The 23,187-nt window shown below is 31.2% G+C and overlaps 2 protein-coding genes across 4 annotated transcripts in view; one reads left to right on the forward strand and one right to left on the reverse strand.

Moving 5' to 3' along the window:
* LOC127702958 (ribosome biogenesis protein C1orf109 homolog) lies at positions 1–7,695 on the reverse strand. The gene is made up of 5 exons (XM_052207287.1): positions 7,569–7,695; positions 5,678–5,985; positions 4,908–5,075; positions 1,629–1,741; positions 1–238 (listed from the first exon to the last, which is right to left on the reverse strand). The coding sequence occupies exons 2-5, from the start codon at positions 5,947–5,949 to the stop codon at positions 198–200; spliced, it is 594 nt and encodes a 197-aa protein (XP_052063247.1). The 5' UTR covers positions 5,950–5,985; positions 7,569–7,695; the 3' UTR covers positions 1–197.
* A 100-nt stretch (positions 7,696–7,795) lies between these two features.
* LOC127702956 (borealin-like) overlaps positions 7,796–23,187 on the forward strand; it is a 31,122-nt gene continuing 15,730 nt past the window's right edge. For all 3 annotated transcript variants that reach the window (XR_007982602.1, XR_007982603.1, XM_052207283.1), the window contains exons 1-5: positions 7,796–7,830; positions 17,667–17,810; positions 19,406–19,500; positions 21,449–21,482; positions 22,434–22,548. Coding sequence is in view for 1 of the 3 variants with exons in the window: in XM_052207283.1 (XP_052063243.1) it covers positions 17,678–17,810; positions 19,406–19,500; positions 21,449–21,482; positions 22,434–22,548 (377 nt within the window). In the remaining 2 variants the exon portion in view is untranslated. The remainder of the gene's footprint in view (positions 7,831–17,666; positions 17,811–19,405; positions 19,501–21,448; positions 21,483–22,433; positions 22,549–23,187) is intronic.

Genomic DNA, 23,187 nt, shown 5'->3' on the forward strand with positions numbered 1-23,187 from the left:
TTATATTTGTAAATTTCTTATATCAAGTGATTTACTAACACAAGATTACTTCTGACTTGTCTAAATAATGATGTACATGTATATATCATCCAGGCACAATCAGTACTATTAACAAAACATGTCCAGCATTGTTTTTTTCTTAATATTCCACCATGCAGACTTATTAAAAGGATGTTGAATCCTTTGTAACAACAGCTTCAGGTATCATCCAACAGAAACTTCACATAACACAAAGCATCTGTAAGCAAAGATTAAAAAACATAAAAGATAGGTACATTGTGTACATGTATAGCAATTAGATACAACACTGATGTAAATGTTGAAATTTATTCAAGGAGCATAACTGAATGTTATATGAAAAGTAAAATAACAAAAAATACCGAATTCCAAGGAAAATTCAAAACAGAAAGTCCCTTATCAAATGACAAAATCAAAATCTCAAACACATCAAACGAATGGAAAACAACTGTCATATTCATGACTTGGTACAGGCATTTCCTTATCTTTACTTGAAATCTTTGAAATCAAAATAATTGAAATATTTAAGAATTGTTTGCATTATCATTTAAATGGAATAAAGTTCAATTATGCAAGTCATAAAATGTTTGGCTTCTGCTGAAGAGAAACACCTTGATTATTTGAATGGCTAATTAATAGATGCTGAATATTAAGCAGAAAATACTATATGCTTATTCAGGACCATAACATATTATTGTGATATGATGATGATGGATAGCTGTTTAACACGCAGCGGCAAATTAATATGCATATTCAGGACAAGAACATGTTTATGTAATATGAATACTAACCCTGCTTTGTACTGGACCGACACACTGAGCCGGATTTTTAAAGTGCTAGTTCACAAGGTAACAGTCTGCAGGAAGACATGTCACCTTACCCAGACACATTGTTCTGACTCCAAGCCGACCAGTCTTTGCTCTTACTCCTTAATGCCGTGTGCTTAGTGGAGATACATCCCAAATACCAATTTTAAAGTCTGTTTGGCCCGACCTGGGTTCACACCCACGACCTCCCACACTCGAGGCGAACATGCTACCACGAGACCACTGAGGTGGTATATTGTGATATGAAGATACACTGCTTTGTACTAGACTTTTCTTCATAAATCATGCCGTTGGTTTTCTTGTTTGAATTATTTGTTTTATATTTTGTCATGTTGTGGCCTTTTATAGCTTGTAAGGTGATATGAATTTCGCTCATTGTTGAAGGCCTTACGACTGCTTTGAACTAGACTTTTCTTCATTAATCATGCTGTTGGTTTTCTTGTCTGAATTATTTGTCTTACATTTTGTCATGTTTGGGCTTCTTATGGCTAGCAATGCCATATAAATTTTGTTCATTGTTGAAGGCCTTTCGATGGCTTATACCATAAATCATTACATGTAGGTCATTTGGTCACTGGTGGATTGTTGTCTCATTGGCAATCATACCACATCTTCTTATTATTAAATTGACAAGCTAAGTTAGATCTTTAACATGCTATTTCACAAGGTCGTAACAACTTGTCACCCTACTCAGGCACATTATTCTGACTCAAAGCTGACAAGTTTTTTCTCTTCCTCTTCCAGTTTCCTGTTTTACATATCTGATAAAATCAGCAAACATACCATTCACTTTCTGTGTTGTATCTTTATTTCCACTATTCCACATCTTCATAAAATTATCACTATCAAACTTATGAACAGTATATGTATCTAAAAGATGTTTCTTAGCCCAATATCTTCAATTCTGTTAAGGTACATTGTATATTTATTTATATATATTCCATCAACATCCAAAGTTGATAACATAAACACATGACAAGTTTTAACAAAATATAAACAACTTTATTATAAGGAACAGAATGGGACATAGTATCAGAATCAATCTAATTAGAACATGATCTTTATTTCCTCTTGTTTATTGTTAAATTTGTAAAGTAAAGATCTAGAAACTTCTTTCTACTAATAAAATCATGGTACTGACATATAGTCTGAATATTAAAAACAACTTGAAGCATTACATAAATGTACTTGGTGGGGTTCATTATTTTGATGATTGTGTTTGTAAGTTTCCAATAACTCCCATGTTTACAGTTGGAAAGCAGGTCACGGTTTGACCCCAAGTCTATCAGCAACAATAGAGTCACGTGACCGTGAAAATTCAGTAAAACTACGGATGAGACAAACCTCACTTTTACTCACTAAAATACCACTGTCATGGTAAAAACTTATTGATCAAAATAATCTTCAATATACATAGTTTTAACTCGTCAAAACTTACACATCAACTCAAAGTCCTTTATTCTTTATTTTATCTTCAAACTTGAAGTTTGTGTGAAAATTGTCAAGGCTCCTGATGGAAAAATCTAAATATTTTCGAGGAAACTAAAAATGATGGGCTGAGTTTAAATTTAATAAAGCATCTCATTAAGACAAACACTCGATATGAATATCTAGGTAATACAGTTTTGGAAACGCAAACGTCAAGTTATGTTCAACACGAAGCGGTGGCTTTTTTGCCGATTTGTGCAAGTGGTTATCTCCCCTTGATATCACCAGTCAAAAATAAAAACCCACCAAAATGAATAAAAAGGAGTTTATTTTACAAAAATCAAGAAGAAAATAAAAGAAATTCGATTAACAACTATGTTATTATAATATTAAGAAGAGATACTTCCCTACTTTTCAGAGAAGGATTACAGGTAAAAATTAAAAGATAAAAAATTGGTAAAAATTAGATCTAGAAACCTAGCTGAATTGATATAAATTAGCTCTGGCTGATGACATTTACTTTCAGTTTGCAATTTTTATAATGGGATATGAGGTCACTCCTAATGGATTTTTTTAACTACTTCTAACAATGTGTAATGCAATAAAACATACTGTATACAATTTTAATAATCTTCTGAAAAAAAAATAGTGCTGACCATTTATATTTTATATTTTAATAAAGTGAGACCAAGAGTAAAAATTTAGTTTCTTCAAAGTAAAAAAGCCTTTTAACTCAAGCCTATGTTTCTTAGTTGAACAGTACAGTACTGCCTAGAAAATATCCTACAGAAAAAGGAAAAGTTTACCAAAAAAATGACAAAAGTTCTGTAAAAAAATAATGCTTAAAATTATAAGTGAAAGTGACATAATTTTGAATTTCAAAATCATTATTATTGTAAAATTCAATTATTTGATTAGCTAGCACAGTAGCCTTTGTCCAATTTCTCAGGGTATTTTATTGATTATGAAAGTGAAAAAAAAATGGGGCTTCTTCTCTTCAGGTTGCTGTATCTGCTGCTTTACATATTTATAAACAAAGTATTGTATATTTTACCTGAATAATTGGATATTAATCTCAGAAATGAACATTGGTATGACAAATTTTGTGCATTTTACTTTAATAATGATCAATGATGATTAAATTTTACAAGAATTTGCCATTTGAATAAATTCAATTTTGTAAGAACACATCTCTATGAATTAATTTCTTGTTTGACTTGAAAAGCTAGTGTTTGCTCTTATTAATGTAGCTTACTTAGTAAAGAGATAATTAATAAGCAAGGTTTTTAACTTAAAACATATAAATATAATTAACTCACCTTCATTTCATTTTTCATTTTTTTTCCTCCAGAAATTTTCTTTGCAATGCATTTTCTATTGCTATATTTGCTTCCAGTATAAATGAAATTTTCTGAGAACTATAGTTTCAAACGCCATAAAGAAGAACTTTGTTTGTTGTTTCACATGTCCAATGTGTAAATTTTCACAATGCACATGACCCTGACACATATTTTGTAAACGTTATATGACGTATGTTGAAAAAGAAAACAATATCACCGTCAATTTGTGTAGGGAATCAAAAAGGGTTTTAATTACTTTAAAATGGAAGTATCGTATGGAATTGTGAAAAACAACAATTTTTAATCACAATTTCATTCATATCTATAATAAAATCAGTATTTTAGAGTACTTTGGAAACAGGTACAATGAAAAGAAGTTGAACTTTACTGTTTTGAAGTAGAAACGCAGCCAAAACCAGGTACAAATTGACATGACTGGTGGTCATCAAAATTGATGTATCATAGTAAAAAATGATGGCTTCAAAATTGTGTAGAAATTTGAAATAGTTTACCCGGTTTCATTTAAGATTATTACCGTTCTCTTCCGTATTTGGATACGCAAACGTCAAGTTATGAAAAATCGATGTTTTTGGCGAACAAAAAAGATGGCTGAAATTTTTTAGAACGGACAGGATAAAGAAATAGTAATAACAAGCTATTTTTTATAATGTTTGTATGACGTATTGAATCTAAATTGGTCGCAAAACCTACAAATTTTAAAATTCAATTATAATAAAAGCATGACAAGTTGAAATAAATACTTTAAACGTCAATCTTTTAGCCGATTGATTTGGCGGACTTTTTGGCGTCACGGAAGACTGTAGCGCCACCTAATTAATTCCCCCTGCTATTGTTGCTGATAGCGCTTGACGACAACGGACGTTTCTAAGGACTTGCTTTCCAACTGTTTAATTGTCAATGATAGAGAAAAAGTCACTGACTATTTTCTGGGATTCCAATTCAATTGTAAAACATATTGAGATTAACTTTTTGTTGTAACTATTTGTTGTTTGTCTTATTCCCAGTGGCAAATATTTCATGCATATTAAGGGTGAACAAATATATTGAGAAAATATCATGGGGTTTATAAGTGAAAAAACTTAAGTTTCAACAAAGAAAACCACACCATATAATTGGTCAATTAAATTTTACCATAAAAAAGTAACCTCAAAGGGACCCCTTGTTTGAATTCACCAGATCACCATACATCAGAAGAAGAAAAGAAAAAAAACTAATGTTAATCAGATTATGCCTGGATACAATCCAGGTTAAGATTTTTTACATCTAAGGATACTGGTGGTGTAACAGAATATCAATATCATTTAACCATTCAACCATGTCTGCAAAAGCTGGTATTGTCTCTGTTGTCATGGTGACAAGGTCCAATGGTAAACCCTTTGATACAGTTGTACTATAGTCATACTGCTTGGAAATTCTATCACAGCAGTCTTTCAATGTGTTCCTAAAATATACAATTTTATTATACTATTATACTTATAAGAGGACTGTATAACAAGACTCATCTACATTGTAAGCTACTTGTTCAAAATGTTTTAAAACAATAAAATAACAAGAGAATATTAGATGCAAAATTATAAGTTACCAATTATTCAATGCTTGTTCTTGTTTTACAATCTGTCAAACATAAAATTGAATTATCTGATGATGGTACCCATTTATATTGCAACTGATTGCTTTTAACTTTATAAAGAGACGATTTAAAAAATGTCAGATGTTGAAATGAAAATGGTTCAAAAAAGTTACTTATCTGGCAAGTGGTTCCTTATAATCTTGATTGTTAGAAAAACTTTTAAAATAATATTAGGTGTTATTATTTTTTTTAAATAATCAAGTGAACATCATTAAATTAGGTGACTCAACCTTAGATTTACATGTATTCAATTTCATATGAGCAATTGTAACTCATACAGCTGTTTATTTTTTAAGCAGCTCACACAATAATCTAGATAGACATGAAAATCTGAAAGAAAAATTGGTTACCAGTAATGTTTAATAAATAAATGATTTCTGATGTAACTTATTTCTATTCTTATAAAAACTTACATGTAAATATGTAGTTTATTCAACTTTTTGTCAATCTCTAAAGATATCTTATGCAACAATTTTTCTCTCACATCTGGTAGCTGCAGTAACAGCACATCTATACCTGCCTCTTCACAACAAGTGTATTGCTCAGACAAATTTTGCAAAGAATCTATTTCTTCTTGACATTGTTTTAATGTTTCTTTCCAGGTTGTTTGACACTGCTGAAGTATTTTGTATGACTTCTGAAGTTGTTGGTATGCTGATTTCAATCTTGGATCAATGTTTTCCATTTTACATCATGCAAGGGTTGGTAAATGTAGTTTTTGCTGAAAATTTTAGTAAACATATTCTAATTTTAATAAATTAAAATGTAGGTCTATAATGGTTTACTTTTATAAATTTTGACTTGGATGGAGAGTTGTCTCATTGGCACTCATACCACATCTTCTTATATCTACAAATCAATGAAATGGGAACCAAATCTTACAATAAAACTTTAAAAACTAGATTTTTTTTAAGTCAACATATTACAGTCTCCAATAAAAGAGAAACAAGAAAAATGCTAAATCATAGCAAGTTGCTAATGAATTCAATCAGAATTTCATGATTGTGTGTGCTTAAAATGAGCACTTAAAATCTCTGAGGTTGTACTTAAACTTTAATTTTATCCCTGTTGTTGTTTTTTTTTTTTACCTTATAGTAAAAGTTAATGATGATTCATTATTTCATTTCTTTAGATGGGCAATAAAATGAGTTTTAGGTAAAAAAATAATACTATTTAAGTATACATATATCCCCTATTCTTACCTCCGCAGGGCTGCCAAGTCTCTCACAATTAGCGTGAGACTCACTCATTTTCATGCTTATCTGGCTTTGATCTTTTGTTTTTTCTGTTTGATTTTTACAATTATGGCCAAATCTCATGCATTTGCTTCATGAAAAGTAGGCAGTACTGCCTCTGTTGTTTTCATAGTTAAATATTAGTAGACACGGATCAAGGATATGATGTTAGGAGGGAGCACTCCTGAGAATTAGGAGTTATATGACCGTATTTTGACCAAAAAATTGCTGTATTTAAAGTTTACCTATATGTTATATATTATTTTCTTTTTCTTTTAAGGTTCATCATAACAAATCGACAAAAATGGCTGTATTTACATCTCAAAAACTACTCTGTGTACAGACTAACCTGTGCAGTTTGGAAAGTTTTAAGGCCAGGCATCCGCCAGATATATAAAATTTAAATGCATTTTGTGTTTCAGAAAGATAAAATCATGTTTGGATTTTGATTGGCATTTCTTTCCTTCCTGCTGTTGGTGTAAAAATAAACAAACACCTAAATTACATTTGATACTGTCCACAGTTACACACTTTAACTCACCTATTGTTGTGTAGATATTTTTTGTCCTTCCATTGTCCATGCCAATCAAGGACAATCAATTCAATGCAATACAGTTGTTCCCCGAGAGGGAGCATCTTAAAGATTTACCCAACTTAGTATATTTTTACACCTTCTGCAGGAACGAAAAAAAAAATGCCCATCAAAATCCAAAAAAGATTTTATCTTTTCAAAACACAAAATTCATTTAACTTTTACACATCTAGTGGATGCCAGGTCTTAAAAGTTTCAAAACTGTACAGGTATTAAAGTCTTACACAGAGTAGTTTTTTGAGGTGTAAATACAGCCATATTTGTCCATTTGTTATGATGAACCTTATTAAAGGGGAGGGGTGCTTAAATATAAAGAATAAGGAATTATGAAAAAAACACAGTATGGCAAACAAATGAATAATTCAGAAATGCAGACTCCCCAATTATATATGTATATTGGCTATTATTATTATTGCTATAATTTATTCTTCAAAAAATTCTCCCCTTTCATAAGCTATACTTTCCTCTAATTGTTACCTGATAATTGAGCCGAAAAAGGCTTTAAACTCTGTTCAAAATAATAGTTGTCACTCGGTTTTAACAGTTAAGTACCACTTTGGTGTTTTTTAGGATTCCCCGCTTCTGACATTTTGTAGTCATGTGACAATTCTTGATCATGTGATACAGTAAATGAATCAAAGTTATTTGTGCGTTTACTATGAATCAAATTTGTCCTGAAGAAAAAAGATATTTATAGATCGGAACTATTTTTGAACCAGCGCTAAATTTGATTGAACTGGTATGAAAAGCTTTGCAATACACATTCTTACTCTTGTTTACACTTATTTTCCTTTAACTTTCCAAAGATGAATATGATGTGCAAGGGAAAGAAATGCGTGTTTACACACAAATTACTCAGGGGCTAAGACTAATCCTTTTGTGATATGGTCGGGATGATCAGCTGATAAATGGCAATTCCCCACTCTTTTTATATTTTGAATAACAAAAGTACATATCATATCAAAATACACCTAAAGCTTTCATGTTCATAGACTATGCCCGAATTCCTCCAAAAGATCTCTCCAAACACTGTAGCTGAGTGATCCAGTCTGGAGGCTTAAAATGTGTATATTTGTGATAAAAATAATAAAATATTGATTTAAGTGTCGATCAAAGTCCTGTCACTGTAAATTTCTATAAGTGAACTAATCACATATTTGTTACGTAAACATTTGGTTTTGCATATGCAATAACTGCAGATTTGTCCTATTCAAATTCCTGCCAGGCAAATTTAATACCATACATTGTATATTATGCCCTGTTAGTGTTATGACGTCATAAGCTTTCGGAACAGCAATGACAGATGGGGAACGTTGATCAAAATGACTGGAATTTGTCAAAGAAATAAAGAACACTACAGTAGTGTCCGGTAATTCCGCCCTTCCAGTAAATCCGCCCACTACCATTTCTTCCATAATTGTCACTTCCGTGAATATTTCGTCTACTATTTTATTCATAAGAACTGTACTTATCATCACTGCATGTCAAATTTTAAAGAAAAATCCTTTATAATTATGAAAATATCTAGTGATATATATAATACAGTTCCTAAAGTTAACGATAATCAGTGTTCTCCCCAGGGCCTTAAAGGACCGCAGGCCCGCGATGTATAATTTTTTACCGTGGTGGTATCGTTCTTACCGCAATGTATTATATTTCTCCGTGGTGCTAAAATTTTTAGTTAAAAAATCGAAAATCGGTAAAGTTTTAAACGACTTGTTAAATCTTTTGCGTGCGGTATAAAATTCCAGGTGAAATTTGACCAGTTCAAACCAGTTCTTAACTTCAGGATTGTTTACACCAGGTGATCGATTTACCTTTATGAGGTTAACCTTTGTTGATTGGATTTAATCGATGTAATTAATACTTGTAAAATGATTCTTTTGTGTTTTAATTAAGAGATCATAACTTTATGATCCTAGATAACTATTTTATGGCTTCACTCACCACCTGACAAGTCGGCAAATACTTTGTACACAAACCGTGTTGACCCGATAGTTGTACACACGACGGTACACATTTTGTACATTATAAAGTTGGCTCATTCCGTATAATTGACCATTATACACTTCTCAATACTTATATAATAGTATTATATGTCTCTGATTAAACCATGGCCAAATTATCTTTAATTTTGACATAGTTTATATTGCATGATATTCCGGTTTCAAACTATCATAGTACATGTATCTGTCAACAAGTAATTCAAAGGGGACGGATCACATGACCAAGTTAGTTCACATAGAATACCCATTGTTATTTACAATTAACTGCAATCCAGAGCTCCAGATAAGAATTCACAAATTGGGGTTTTTACCCACCATTTTTTTATGTAATTGGGTGATAAAGTTTTTTAATTGCACTATCAATTCCAATTCACCCCTCAAGCAAATATCAAATTGGGTTTTTCACCACCAAGCTCCTTAATGTATTGGGTTTTTTCATCAACTCAATATTGAATATTTAGGCATGTTATAATCACATTATATCAACCCCAGATGTGTTTCCATCTTAAATGTGTTTCTTTCTGTGTAGAATATGTGCTAGCTGTTTTATTTGGTTTATTCACCAACGAGCAATTGTACATTTAATTTTTGTCCCGTTTTAAACGTTCTGTCAGTTTTGTATTTTCTCAAAACTTATGTAAACTGCAGCTGGTGTCACTAGTTGGACAGGAACTAATTGCCTGCCTAGATCCCATATGATCACCCTACAGTTTAATTATAGTTGGGGTAGGTGTGGCTAAGTGTTTAGATTTTTGTGTAATATATGTGAAATTTAGGTGCTGTAAGAAAGTTTTGCCAGTCCTTTCACCTATTTGCCAGATCTACTTTTTAATAAAAATAAAAAGTAGTTTCCAGATTTAAGATATACCCCAAAACCTTGAGGTTTATAGGGTGGTTTATAATGACGGAGACCACATTCAACTTAAATTTACAAATAATTCTGCATCATCAGGTAAATAAATGACAATGTTATACTGCACTTGCAAATAAGACAACTATCTTAAGCATCTAGAACAATTAGACCAAAACAAAGAAAGTGTCAAGCTGCATAGACGTAAAAAACGGATATGTGTATTCACTCATCAACTAAAATGAAAAAAATAATATATAAACTGTTTTAGTTTAATTCAATTTAATTAAATCTGGGTTAAATTGTCCCTTATCAGAACTTTTGGTTTCCGATGCTTTCAAACTACATATCATGTCATAATTGATTTGGCCTTTCACTTTTTCCAACTGATTTCGTTTTTGACGGAACCCCGTGTTTATCGCTCTAGCAATGTTCTCGTTATGGTACGCAAACACGCCCGTGCGTTCAATGGCCGCTTCCTAAAATCACTAGCTGAGTCTTGTTATCATCATAACTTTCCCTCAGCTATCAAAAAGAAGCCGAAAACATGCTTCTATTCAATATTTTTACCGGACATTTACTTTCGTTTTAAATCATTGTATGTTATGATAAATCCCGAGCAATTCGAAAAATATGACAGCATGTCACACGCTAATTCGATAAACGCCGAGAAGATCGAAATGTTTTCATAAACACGTGTACCTTTTGAGCAACGAAAAATTCCAACAGGGACCCATTACAGCTACTTGATGCAGGGCTCTATTTTTAGAACGAAAGGACATTTCCAATTATAAATATTATAAAAATAGATTTACGCGACGACTGTAATCAAGTAAGGGTAAATAACGCAAACGATAGCGAATAAAAGCGTTAAGAACCCATGTTTTTGGCATATAATTGGGTTTTCCTTTGAATTTATTGGGTTATTGAACCCTGCAATGGGCAATTGCATTGGGTTTTTAATTATTTTTATTGCGTGATCACGCAAATACGCAGCTTATCTGGAGCTCTGGCAATCTATTCTATTTTATAAATAAAATGCATGATTGTACCTTCAAACTGGATATCTATATCCATATGATAATTAATGAATAACAGAAGTGATTTGCAAATTTTATCCATAAGCACATGTTAAATCTATTTATATCTACTTCCTGTCATTTAGGCGGGAAAATAGGGAGACTTTGTTGTTGACATTGAATAGGGTTACTTATTGAACTAGGATAAATTTATAGATTTAGGAATTCCTTTTAAATGGATCATGACAAATAAAGATTTAGATTTCAGTGCAGAAGTAAGTCTGTATCTATGTTTGATTATCACTAAAGACAAGAAAAGTTAATATTTACATGAAATCTATGGCAAAATGTTTTGAAATTTAAGAAAATTTCTTTTTATTAAAATTTAAGATAGAAACTGGTTCAAATAATAAAACAATATTTGTTCTTGTTAATTTTATATCTCCTTATGACAGGAATCCTTTCACAATACAACATCTTTCATTCTAGAAATAAGAAAGTTTTTTTTAAATTGAACATTTTTGTTCCTTTTTGAATGATATTTTATACTTATTTATCATTGATTTTATAAAAGATTTAATAACTTTAAATTTAGATGAATATTTTGTAATGTATCATGTTTTATTTCTTTTTAAAAAATATTAAAGTATACATGTCAAACTGTTTATTGATTTACTTCTTTTTTACCAATAACTTTCAATGTCTACATAACACAGTACCACTGCATTAAAACAAAACAGGAAACATAAAAACTACAGTTACTAGAAATATATGTAAGCGACGCGACGCGACGTGACACAACTGATTGTATGAATCATTTCACCAAGCTGTCCACACGCGTTACCCTGGTGCTATCCAAAAATCCTGCGGAGAACACTGGATTATCATATTATTGCTTATTTTACAAAACTCATTTTTGACTTGAAATTATTTTTTAGATTCCCTGGAATCCCCTTATTAGTGGTCTATGAATAAATAGATCAGCTTTTCGTTTCTTAAATTTGTGATAAACTGGCCCTCCATACATATTAACTGCGCATGGGCGAATTTAGCAGACAAACACATTTCCGATAAAATCACGGATGACCCGCTTGTTTTGTTGATTTTAAAATTTATTTCAGATATTTTTTGGGAAATGTGATAAACTACTCAAAGTTGATTTGTCAGTGAATTGATTTGTATTAAATTTGATACAATTTGTATATAATTATGCAGAAATACATACAATCAAAGCCTTATGCGGACAGATTTACTGGACTGCATAGTAGTACTAAAGAAAATCTGACATTGACATTATAAATTATATTCAAGGACTATAAATTTGAACAGTTTGGGAACTTCGTAATAATGAATTAATTTCAATGGAGGACAAAAAAATATATGATTTTGCCAGACAGCACAATAAAATTCTTTTTAATTTTTTAAGCATGTATAATATGTGATAAATAGATTATAACTTGTCCTTTTCCATATGGGCCCTGGTGTGGAAAAGGACATGTTGTCAGGCCAAAAAAAAATATACATGTATGTCTGTTTACGGTTACCCGACCTACCCTACTTTTGAGCGCCGACCCTAAGTCATTTTATTTCCGTCGTAAAGTGAAAAATAAACTGAACTCGTGTCAAAAGTGAAGTTAGTGTTACAAATGATATAAATCAATTGCCTGATACATCCCAATGTTCACAATCGTGAATATGATAGCTGTTTTAAGGAAATTCGCAACTCGAAATAAACACTTTGCCACCATTTTTTTCCAAGGGAAATAATCCAATCATCAAAAATAGGGGTAAACTCGGCCCATGATCAACTCGGACCACGACAAGTCAAAACGGCATGACTCAAAATCATGTCACAAAAAATAAAATGAAAACATAAAATAAAATGGAAATACCGACCTACCTACCCTATTTTTTTAAAGTATGTAACCTTAAACAGACATATATTTTTTTTTGGCCTTATCTATAATTATCAAGTCAAATATGAAACATTACTCTTCAAAACACTAGGCCGCAATTAAAAATATCTTTGTTTCCCCTTACCCTACCCACCATTTTGGAAGTGGGTAGGTAGGTAGGCTTTATTTTTTTTTTTTTTTTAGAGAAAATCCCTGAAATATATCTAACACACAGGAAAACAGAGAAAAACAACAAATTGAACTTTATTGATACTAAAACAACATACTGTATAACGTATTATGCATGACTAGAAGACCTTACAATTTCAGACTAGAAAATGTTTGTAAATATATAAGTCTTTGTGACTTAGAGTAGACCACATATAAATTGAGACACGGTTCTATATTTTTCTTATATTTTTATTAATTCAATTGAAAATATAAAACCCCAACGAGACTGCTACCTAGTAACATTCGATGCAAAAAATATGTACACTTGTTTTTCATTTAAGGAAATACTAGAAGCCACAAACCGTGATCCAAGCGAGTATGGCTATGCCTATTAAGGCTTATTCTAGAAAACTATGAATTTATTTTTAACAATAAACTTTACCATGAAACCTTGGGTGTGCCTATGTGCGGATCAGCATTCGCTGAGTTAGCAGACCTTACAATGTTTGTTAATTCTTGAACACATTTTACAACGCTTTCAACACAGAGACACAAAATGATAATGATAGTTGAAGTTCACCTATGAATTTTCCTGTAATGAAACAATATTCTTAGACACTGTCATAATTATACAAAGGAGAAAGATTCTTTGATGAAGGCATAGTATGATACAAGACATTAAAACCAATATCAAACCAACTGAAACATATCAATATCTGCACAGACACAGCTCACACCCAAAAAGTGTTTTCATTGAAAGGATTTATCAAGGGTGAAGTATTGAGGTATCCCAGAAACACAAGCAGCAAAACTGATCTTAAAAAAAACAGTAAGAAGCTCAAACGAGGATATCAAATATCTGAAATCAACGATTTTTTTTTATCAAACACAAAATACAGAAAGGAAAAACTTGCTAACACATCGCCCAGCGAAATGGGAGCAACTGCTAGTAATGTTAACAAAATTCAACCCATCTATACAGAAACTAAAAATATAATAATAAAACACTGGCATCTTATTTCACAAAACCCTGAATGTGTGACCATATTTAATTATCAGCCCATTATAGCTTATAAAAGACATAAAAACTTACAAGAACTGTTATAAAAGCATTAGCTGGTATAGTCATCTCGACTTTTCACAACACAATATGATACTGAGCTCGAAAAAAATTAACTACTATTTTATCCAAAGACAACTGGTGTATGGTCCAATATAACATACGAAATGAAACAAAATAGCATAAATAGCACGCCAATATACAACTTATTGAGTCGACCACTGATGAAGGCGAACTCAGGGATTTACCACAAACACGGCAGAAACACCGGGCCTAACATTTAAGCTCAAGGGTGAGCTCGGATGCGCAATCGTAACTACTCGGCCATTCTCGCTACGTATTTTGTTATTGGAGGGGTAGCTAGAATGGCAGAGTAGTTACGATTGCTCGGATGCATTTATTTAAAACATTATTCCATTCCAATTTCAGTATCCTTGCATACGTTGTTTACCCTTTGCTGCAAACACCCGGGCGACAATGATTTCGCGGAATGTTGAAAATACGGACCATTCAAGAAAACGAAATTAAAAAACGAACTTTTGAGCGAAACGAGAAAAAAAAAAACAACAACGTGATTTTCGAAAAAATTATTTCAGTCAGCGGATTTTTAGTGGGTCGGTCGGGTAAGGGGAAACAAACTTAATTTTAATTTTGGCCCTACAATCACATAAAACAATATATTTAAACACATATTTGTACGTGAAGTACTGGTTTTAAACATCCAAAGCTGTAATAGACTCCAGGGTCACCATTGCTGGAGATTATGAAGTCCCATGTTCACTGAATATATGCATCAAAAACCAATATTACAGTTATTAATTGACTTAAAAAGAGTCATATTAATAAAATAATATATTATTAACTATATTTTATTAATTTTAGCACAAATAAACTAATTTAAAGCTTCTAGACTTGACCATACTCTGTTTAGTATCACCTGTCATTGCTAATCAGAAGAAATGAAGTTGAAGAATGATGACTACAAAATTGGATTAGGCAGCTTGTTTACCTATGCAATCATGTTTTGTATTTTTAACTTTACATATTGTAAATTTCTTTAAACAAATATTTCTTTTTCTTTATAGACCAATCTTGAATTGTTTTTTATATGAATAAGTTACCCCGGTTGACCCCGAGGTCAATTGGTGTAAATTTTGTCGTTAACAATCGGTTCTTACTGTGACAGGAAATGTACTGGAAAATGCACAAATTTGAAAGTAGTTTTATTGAAAAAGATGGTTACAGAAATCATAGTTTTTAAATAATTTCAATTTCAGACTACACAAATGAATTTTATTTTTACCATGTTTACAGGACATTCGGTCTGGTAAACAACCTAGCTTTACCAGACTAAATGAAATTTTACCAGACCAATTTTTTTTACATCTAATTGTATATTATCCGATAAAATACAAAAAAACTTATGACTTGTTGTGCCCTACTCCTCTCCAAAAATGCACAAAAACGAAATCATGTCTTTACTAATCATTTAAGTGTAATTTCATGGACAATGAAAATCTCATTTGTCTGTTATCTTCAGAACACTGCTCATTTACAAGCCCCCAAGGGGCAATTTTTGAAGGCCTTGCGCAAATACTTAAGATCTTTGCGCAATCAGTTTCTTTGTTGAATTAATGAGATGAAACATTGAACTCTAATCAAAAATTATGAGCTAACCTGAAAAAATTGTTAAAGGCATGTTTTTACATCTCAAAACTTGAGAACTTTGTGGGATTGTAAAAAAAAATTACTTATACAAGTAAATTTTTGAGAAAATTAAGGGGAGATTATTCAAACATTATAATTAACTTATATAAGTATATTTTATTTACTTCTTCAAGTAAATAAAGATTACTTGTACAAGAAGTACCCCTGACTGGTGATAAAGAAAAGTAATCATGGTAATGTCACATTTTATTGGATTTTGACATGAAAATTATTTGTGAACTAAAAATAATTTAGAGTTTCTGTTTAAAATATTTTTTGTTTCTTCTTTCTTTTTCATATATCTTTTGGTTTTCAAATCTAGTGTTTATATTTCATAGCTGTATTTTGTGACCTGCTTGGATTTTTTAAAATTTATTTATTGTATTTGATCGGAAAACCCGGAATTAGCCTTATCCGTTCCCAGAATCTGATCCGGTATTGTCTACATTTCCGGCAAACTCCCCGGCAGTTTCCAGCTCTGATCCGCATACTACTCTACACTGATGGAGTAAAGGAAAATAGTTCCGGAACGGAAACGATCACTGTACGGAGTTTGCATTTCCGGTTGATGGCAGCCATTGTTGTTTTTGTCAGTCAAATATGTTTTTACTCGAATTTACACATTACTTGTTGGCGATTTTCGGCATAAAGCTAGCGGTTGAAAAAAATAAACATCGCTGTCATGAATAATAAAGATGAAAATTATTTTTTTAAATCGTTTGGGAATTTTGCTAGAATGCTAGAAAAATCCATGAAAAGCAACACAGGACATTCGGACCGGAATTCAACAAAATTTTACCAGACCGATTCATTATTCACCGGATTTGTCCGACGTATTTCGTGTAGTCTGCAATTTTTATTTTTGTAAATCATGTACCCACAAATACACTTTATTTATTTACTTATTAGAAGAAAGATAAGTGCCAAGATAAGAACACATTTCAGTTGAAGCAAAAATTCTTTTTTATATACTGAGTATAACACATGAGTTTATTTTAAATAGGATGATTAATGTTATGAAAACTGAGTATTGCAACCTACAGGGGTTCAAATTAGTGTGGGTCCAAGGTGCAGGACCTGTTTTTTTCTAGGATAGGAATTTTCATTTTTGAATTACAAAAGTCAAGGATCTACCATTCTTTACACTGATGCTTAATACACGACCATTCATTTCTTATGGAGGACCCTTCACCTAAAATTTCAAATCGTCCTGGACCTTTCATTATTTAAAGCAAATTTGAACCCCTGAACCTAAGAGAGGGGTAGCATCTCAAACATGTAAAAAAAAATTTACCCATAATATTTATTACCCTTCTGCAGGGGTGCAAAAAATAGTTTTTGCTTTGCTGTTTTGATGAGACTGTTTCTGCACCTCCTTCAATTCAAAATGATTTACTGTTGATTCATTATTATTCGTTGGATACCAATATTTGTGGATAAAGGTTAACCTCAAATATTAATCATTGTGAATGTTCAACCGAGTTCAAATTTGCTATAGGCTTGTATGCAGACTTTGGTAAATCCATGAAATAAAAAAATGCAAGAAAATACAATTTTTCCTTGATCCATGAAAATAAACGAATCGACAGTAATTGCAGTTCATTATTCAGGATAGCATAGAAAAAAGCAAAAGTTTGTCTTAATAAGTTCAAGTAATTCAGAATTGATTCAAAGCGAAGATGTTGAAAGATATCTGTATGTTTTGTCCTTGCAGATGTTCTCAATGTAACATGTATAGTGCATTATATAAATGAAAATAAATTTGAATTTTTTTGTTGATGTTGAATTACATAACCAAAATAGAAAGATCAAATATTAATACAAATTAAGTGGTAAAGGAAATTACAAAAATGCATTATTTTTTCAGGAAGAAAAAGTATGCCAAGAAAAAAGGCCAAGGCATCAACACGTGCCAAACCAGTGTTACCAGACGGAAATGAAGGGGATACGCTATCTGAACAAGAGAAGCAAGAAAAACTAGATGCATTTCTAGAAGATCTTGATAGTAAAGGTAGAAATAAGAAATGTTGATAGTATATGATAAAGAAGTTTGATCCTCAACTTTGGGCATCCCATCTACATGATTGATTGATGTTTGTTTTACTTCCAGTGGCAAATATTTCATGCATGTTTAAGAGGATAGCAAGATAATATTACAATCAGTTTTAAAGACAATAAACAATTAAAAAAAGCTTGAAATTTGCTTTATTTCACTTTAAACTCTTTAAAAATACCAGGCTTATAATGTGGAATGCCAGGAGCGTGTATTGTCTCCATAATACTCATCAATGGTGCTCAAATTAAGACAATTACAAAGCCACAATATGATAATAAAATATTACGTAGCTGAAGAGCATTAATAACCAATGGCTGTGATTTAATGTAAATATACTCTTTAACCTATAACTTAAATTTTACTGTTTTCTTTATAAAATATTACTTATCGTTTATTTGTTTTGCACATCAAGATTGGTTGATTGATTGATTGATTGGTGTTTAAAGCCACTTTCAACACTATTGTGCTATTTCATGGCGGTTAGTTTTTATTGGTGGAGGAAACCAGAGTGCCCCGAGAAACCCTCCGACCTTGGGTAAGAAAACTGACAATCCTAGTCAATTTAGATTGGAGTAGAGTGCACCTACCACGTGCGATATACTACTCACAATCTCAGTGTTGACTGGCTAGTGATACAGTAGTTCGACTACTTAGACCACTGGGCCACCGAGGCCCCTTCACATCAAGAACATCATTCATGTCTTTTGTAGTTTCTTTATAAACACAACAGAGTATATATTTAGTTGTAAGCCATTTTAAGAATGCTTAACAAATTATGAAATGAATATTTGGTCATTAGTGGTATCTTTCTGATCAATAGTACATACTGGACATTAAACAAGCAACAATCAATCAATCAATACTACACTTTAGGAAACAATCATGATAAGGGACCTTTATAAGAGTGGTCTAAAAAGCTAGAATGATATTCATGTGCAGATCTCTTCCATTCATGTTTTAATATAACCATTATAAATTATATTTATATATTTATAACCATTATAGAAAGTTATATAATCAATCCACAATCTTGCTGTATTTATTTGCAAAAAAGCGAAATGCACACAATCATTTGTGTAGCTGATATCATAGAGTTTCAATCACTGGTTAAATGTTTGTAACTGCAGCATTCTGGTATCATCAACCATTGAAACTGTAATTGTACAAATTTGTAGAATAAGTTACTACAGTATACATGTATCTGCATAGTCCATAACTAAAACATAGGACATGGTCTTAAATAAGTGTTTTTACCTAAAAGTACATTAGCAGAAATGAATTTTGAAGTATTCCCTTTATGTGTTTTGTATGGTATTAAACAACAATGTTAATTATATAAAGCAATACAATATCAAATTTTAAACATATGTGGTACACATATATATATATGTAAAAAATATTTCATCACTTGACTGAACAGATAGATGCATGCATCAATCATTAATAAATTTTTGCTGAATTTTGAATTGAATTGTGATATTCTGGTTTCTATGATAATAATTACATGTTTATAGTTTATACATATTAATTATCAAACTATTATTTTGCAGTAATTGAAAAGAAGTTAAAATTGGAAAAACTTATACATAGTGTTTTGAACCACATAGAGGCATGTTATACACAGGAAATAAAGAGATTACCTTTGGTTTGTATAATTTGATATGGATATGTTTGTAGCTTAATATTTTTATATGATTTTCATGATTAGGAATTCTTTACCATAGTAAAGAATTCCTAATCATGAAAATCATATAAAATTATTAGTAATAATTACTTCTTTGGGTGATTAGTGATTTTTGTTTATTTTTTTATAGACCATGTTTACTGGACTACCTTTTTAGGCAGTTAAAACAGAATTACAGCTTGAATTCATGTTAAACAATCAAAGCATGTAAACATTTAATATTTATAATCCAAAGTTGAAAAAACAAAATGAGACAAAAATTACAAGGATATAAAATTAACAAAAAGATGGAGAAGGTACCAAGGGAGTCAATTAAAAGCTGTTATGTTGAAGAAAAACAGATGCCACCAAGGCAAAAAAATCAAAATAACAAAAAGAGAAACAACAGTCCTTGAAACACCAAAACAAAACCAATGATTGAGTAACACTAGCTCCACCAAAAAAGAGGCAAACTCAGGTGCTATGAAATGTTGAGCATTCCTTCTCCACTATATATATAGATATAAGAAGATGTGGTATGAGTGCCAATGAGACAACTCTCAATCCAAGTCAAAATTTATAAAAGTAAACCATTATAGGTCAAAGTACGGTCTTCAACACGGACCCTTGGCTCACACCGAACAGCAAGCTATAAAGGGCCCCAAAAATTACTAGTGTAAAACCATTCAAACGGGAAAACCAACGGTCTAATATATATAAAAAACGAGAAACACTTATGAACCACATCAACAAAGGACAACTACTGAACATCAGATTTATATATATTTAGTGGCACCCATCTTTTACTTAAGGCATGTAAAAAGTAAATTAACAAAAATATCGAACTCAAAGGAAAATTCAAATCGGAAAGTCCCTTATCAAATGGCAAAATCAAAAGCTCAAACACATCAAACAAATGGAAAAAAACTATCATATTCCTGACTTGGTAGAGGCATTTCATCATGTAGAAAATGGTGGATTAAACCTGGTTTTATAGCAAGACAAAACATCTGACTGGTCACAGACTGATGTCACAATTAAGAAAACAAGGAAATGATATATATATAAAAAGCTGAATAATAAGTTCAGTCTAGGTGGCTGAGTGGTCTAGAGTGATGGACACAGTGCGGGCAGTGTTGTCTCGATATCCCAATAGCATGAGTTTGAATCCTGGCGAGGGAAGAACAAAAATTCTGCAAATTTGCAGATTTTACATTGTTGTGCTGATATTTAGAGTAGTTATATATATATACATATACATACTGGAAATAGGGGTTAAATAATATAATGATTTTCACACAAAAACAGAAAACAGGAATTTTTTCTTTGTGGTATGTTCCTTGTCAAATACTCAAAAAAAACATGATAAGGAAAAATTTTAATGACATCATCAGAATTTCAGTCGTTTTTCTACTTTTTCCTTTTTGAACTGATATAATCTATGACATGAAATGATTCGTTTTAGAGATAACCATGTTTAGGCTCTATTTCATGCATTTTACTACTAACACTGCTTCACAACACTTGGGGTAAACTTTTGAGGAAGATCCTGTCTACCCATGATGAAAACCATTGATTTTTCATTGTATTATAAAAACCATAAAATAGACTAAATAACATCTCTTTTCTCAAGGGATAGATCTACTTAATATTTTTAAAACTGAACATCTTAACGTTAATATTTAAGTGCAATTTATTTTGTTAACTTTTTATCTGAAAAAATTAAACTATTTTATTTAACTGTTTGGTTTCTGCATAGAATTACTTTAAACATTTATTTCTAGTTATCCATTTCTATGAATTGACCTCTGATCAGATTTTTCATTCTTTTGTTAGGGGTTAGTTTATAGTTTAGCTTGTTGGTTTTAAGACATGTTTTAAAATGCATAATGAAATTACATTTAATGAAGTCTTACTGTTATATTTTCAGACCATAAGACAGATGAAACTCAGTGATTTCATAGGTTTGTATTTAAATGTCAACACAGTTGAGCCTCCTCATGGGGTTTTTGATTATGTGATTACTTGGCCGTTTTTATAGTGATTAAATGATTACCAGACCAAATATTTCATGATTATTTGATTATTTGATAATCTAGGACTATATTTTTGATTATTGGATTATCTTGTTTAAAAAATTAATAAATGATTATGTGATTATATTCACCAAAAAATTGTGATTATGTGATTACTTGGACACCCCTATGAGGGGCCTCACAGTTAGAACCTGCAGAAAAACACAATTGCAAACACCATAATTTAAGTAAATTTGAAAATTAAATTGTTTTTTAGATAATATGGAAAAAAAACTCAAATTCTATGTGATTAGGATTGAACACTTAAACAATTTAGGACCACTGTCGGATATATTTTGCAAGGACTAGTAAAATTGTACCCGTAGTGGCCTGATGACTAGTATTTAATTGTGTTGCAGCATTTATAGAACAACTGTCACTTGCTTTAAATAAAAACAGTAATGTCTTTAATATAGATATTGATAGAAAATCAATATCAAAAGCAAAGTTACTCAAAAATAGTAGTAGTATTAAAATCATTGGCATTGTAAAAACCTATCTACTTTCCTTTCGTCACCAAAAAATTAACTTTTAAAGGAAGTTAATTTTTCACATTAAATTTTGCAGGTTCACTTAGAAATATGACCAGAGACTGAAACTGGCATTTTTCAGATTCTTGTACAAAATGAGCAACATTTAGAAATTAAAGCAGACAAGTTAGCTTCAATTAAAAAAAATGTGTCAAGAGTAGGGTGACTTGTCCTCCTGGGCATTGATGATAATCTGGTGTGCTAGCACTTTGAAAACCAGTCTTATCATGACAGTCTGATACAAAACATGTGAACACATGACATCAAATAATGTATATATGACAATTGCTGTTTATCTTTTTATTAATAGCCTTAGGAGGAACAGTAGATGCAGTATTGAATAATCCAGATATATGTGAAGCTGATGATGATTTTGATCCAGCACAGATGAAATGTGTTTCTACAGTAAAAAGAGCATGTGCAAAGTAAATTAAAATTTCATGTAGAGTTTAATGCATGAAACTGTTTATATTAATGACAGCTTAGGGATGTGTTATTAAAAAATATACATGGTACAGTTTGACCCTTTTGAAATGGTGTAACCATCTATAGATATAAGAATATGAAGATGTGTTATGGTTGGCAATGAGACAAACTATATACTAGGTACCAAATGATATAGATGTTAGCAAGTTTAGGTCACCATACAGCCATCAATAATGAGCGAAATCTGTAATAATAATAGCTTTTTTAAAAGAGGCTAAAACATGGCAAAATGTAAAAAAAATCAAAAGATGAAACCAATGGCCTGATTTATGTATGAAACCATATACAGAAGCAGTATTAGAATTTCTCTTACACTTTAACTGTACATGAACACCAACCTATAGATGAAATTTCAAAGTGCCTTCTATTGGTCCTATGTAGGACTTTATGGAACAGCCCTTACCTTTATCACAATAAATTACAGCTTGAAAACAAATGTATATGGAAATTTTCAGAAATATGAAATTGAAGTTATAATCATATTCAAATTAAACACAATAATGAAAACAATAAAATAAAGATGAGGAACCACTATTGTAAATGGGAAACATTGACATATTAATAAATGTATCTAATGA

Source organism: Mytilus californianus, unplaced genomic scaffold (genome assembly GCF_021869535.1).
Source record: "Mytilus californianus isolate M0D057914Y unplaced genomic scaffold, xbMytCali1.0.p SCAF_5, whole genome shotgun sequence".
Taxonomy (NCBI): Eukaryota; Metazoa; Mollusca; class Bivalvia; order Mytilida; family Mytilidae; genus Mytilus; species Mytilus californianus.

Excerpts from the sequence above, each read along its gene's own strand:
- LOC127702958 (XM_052207287.1), bottom strand. The coding sequence starts at position 5,949 with ATGGAAAACATTGATCCAAGATTGAAATCAGCATACCAACAACTTCAG. Across the intron at positions 5,076-5,677 it reads AATAAACTACATATTTACAT|GAACACATTGAAAGACTGCT; the intron begins GTAAGTTTTTAT and ends TGTATATTTTAG. Across the intron at positions 1,742-4,907 it reads GATATTCTGTTACACCACCA|ATATTGGGCTAAGAAACATC; the intron begins GTATCCTTAGAT and ends ACAGAATTGAAG.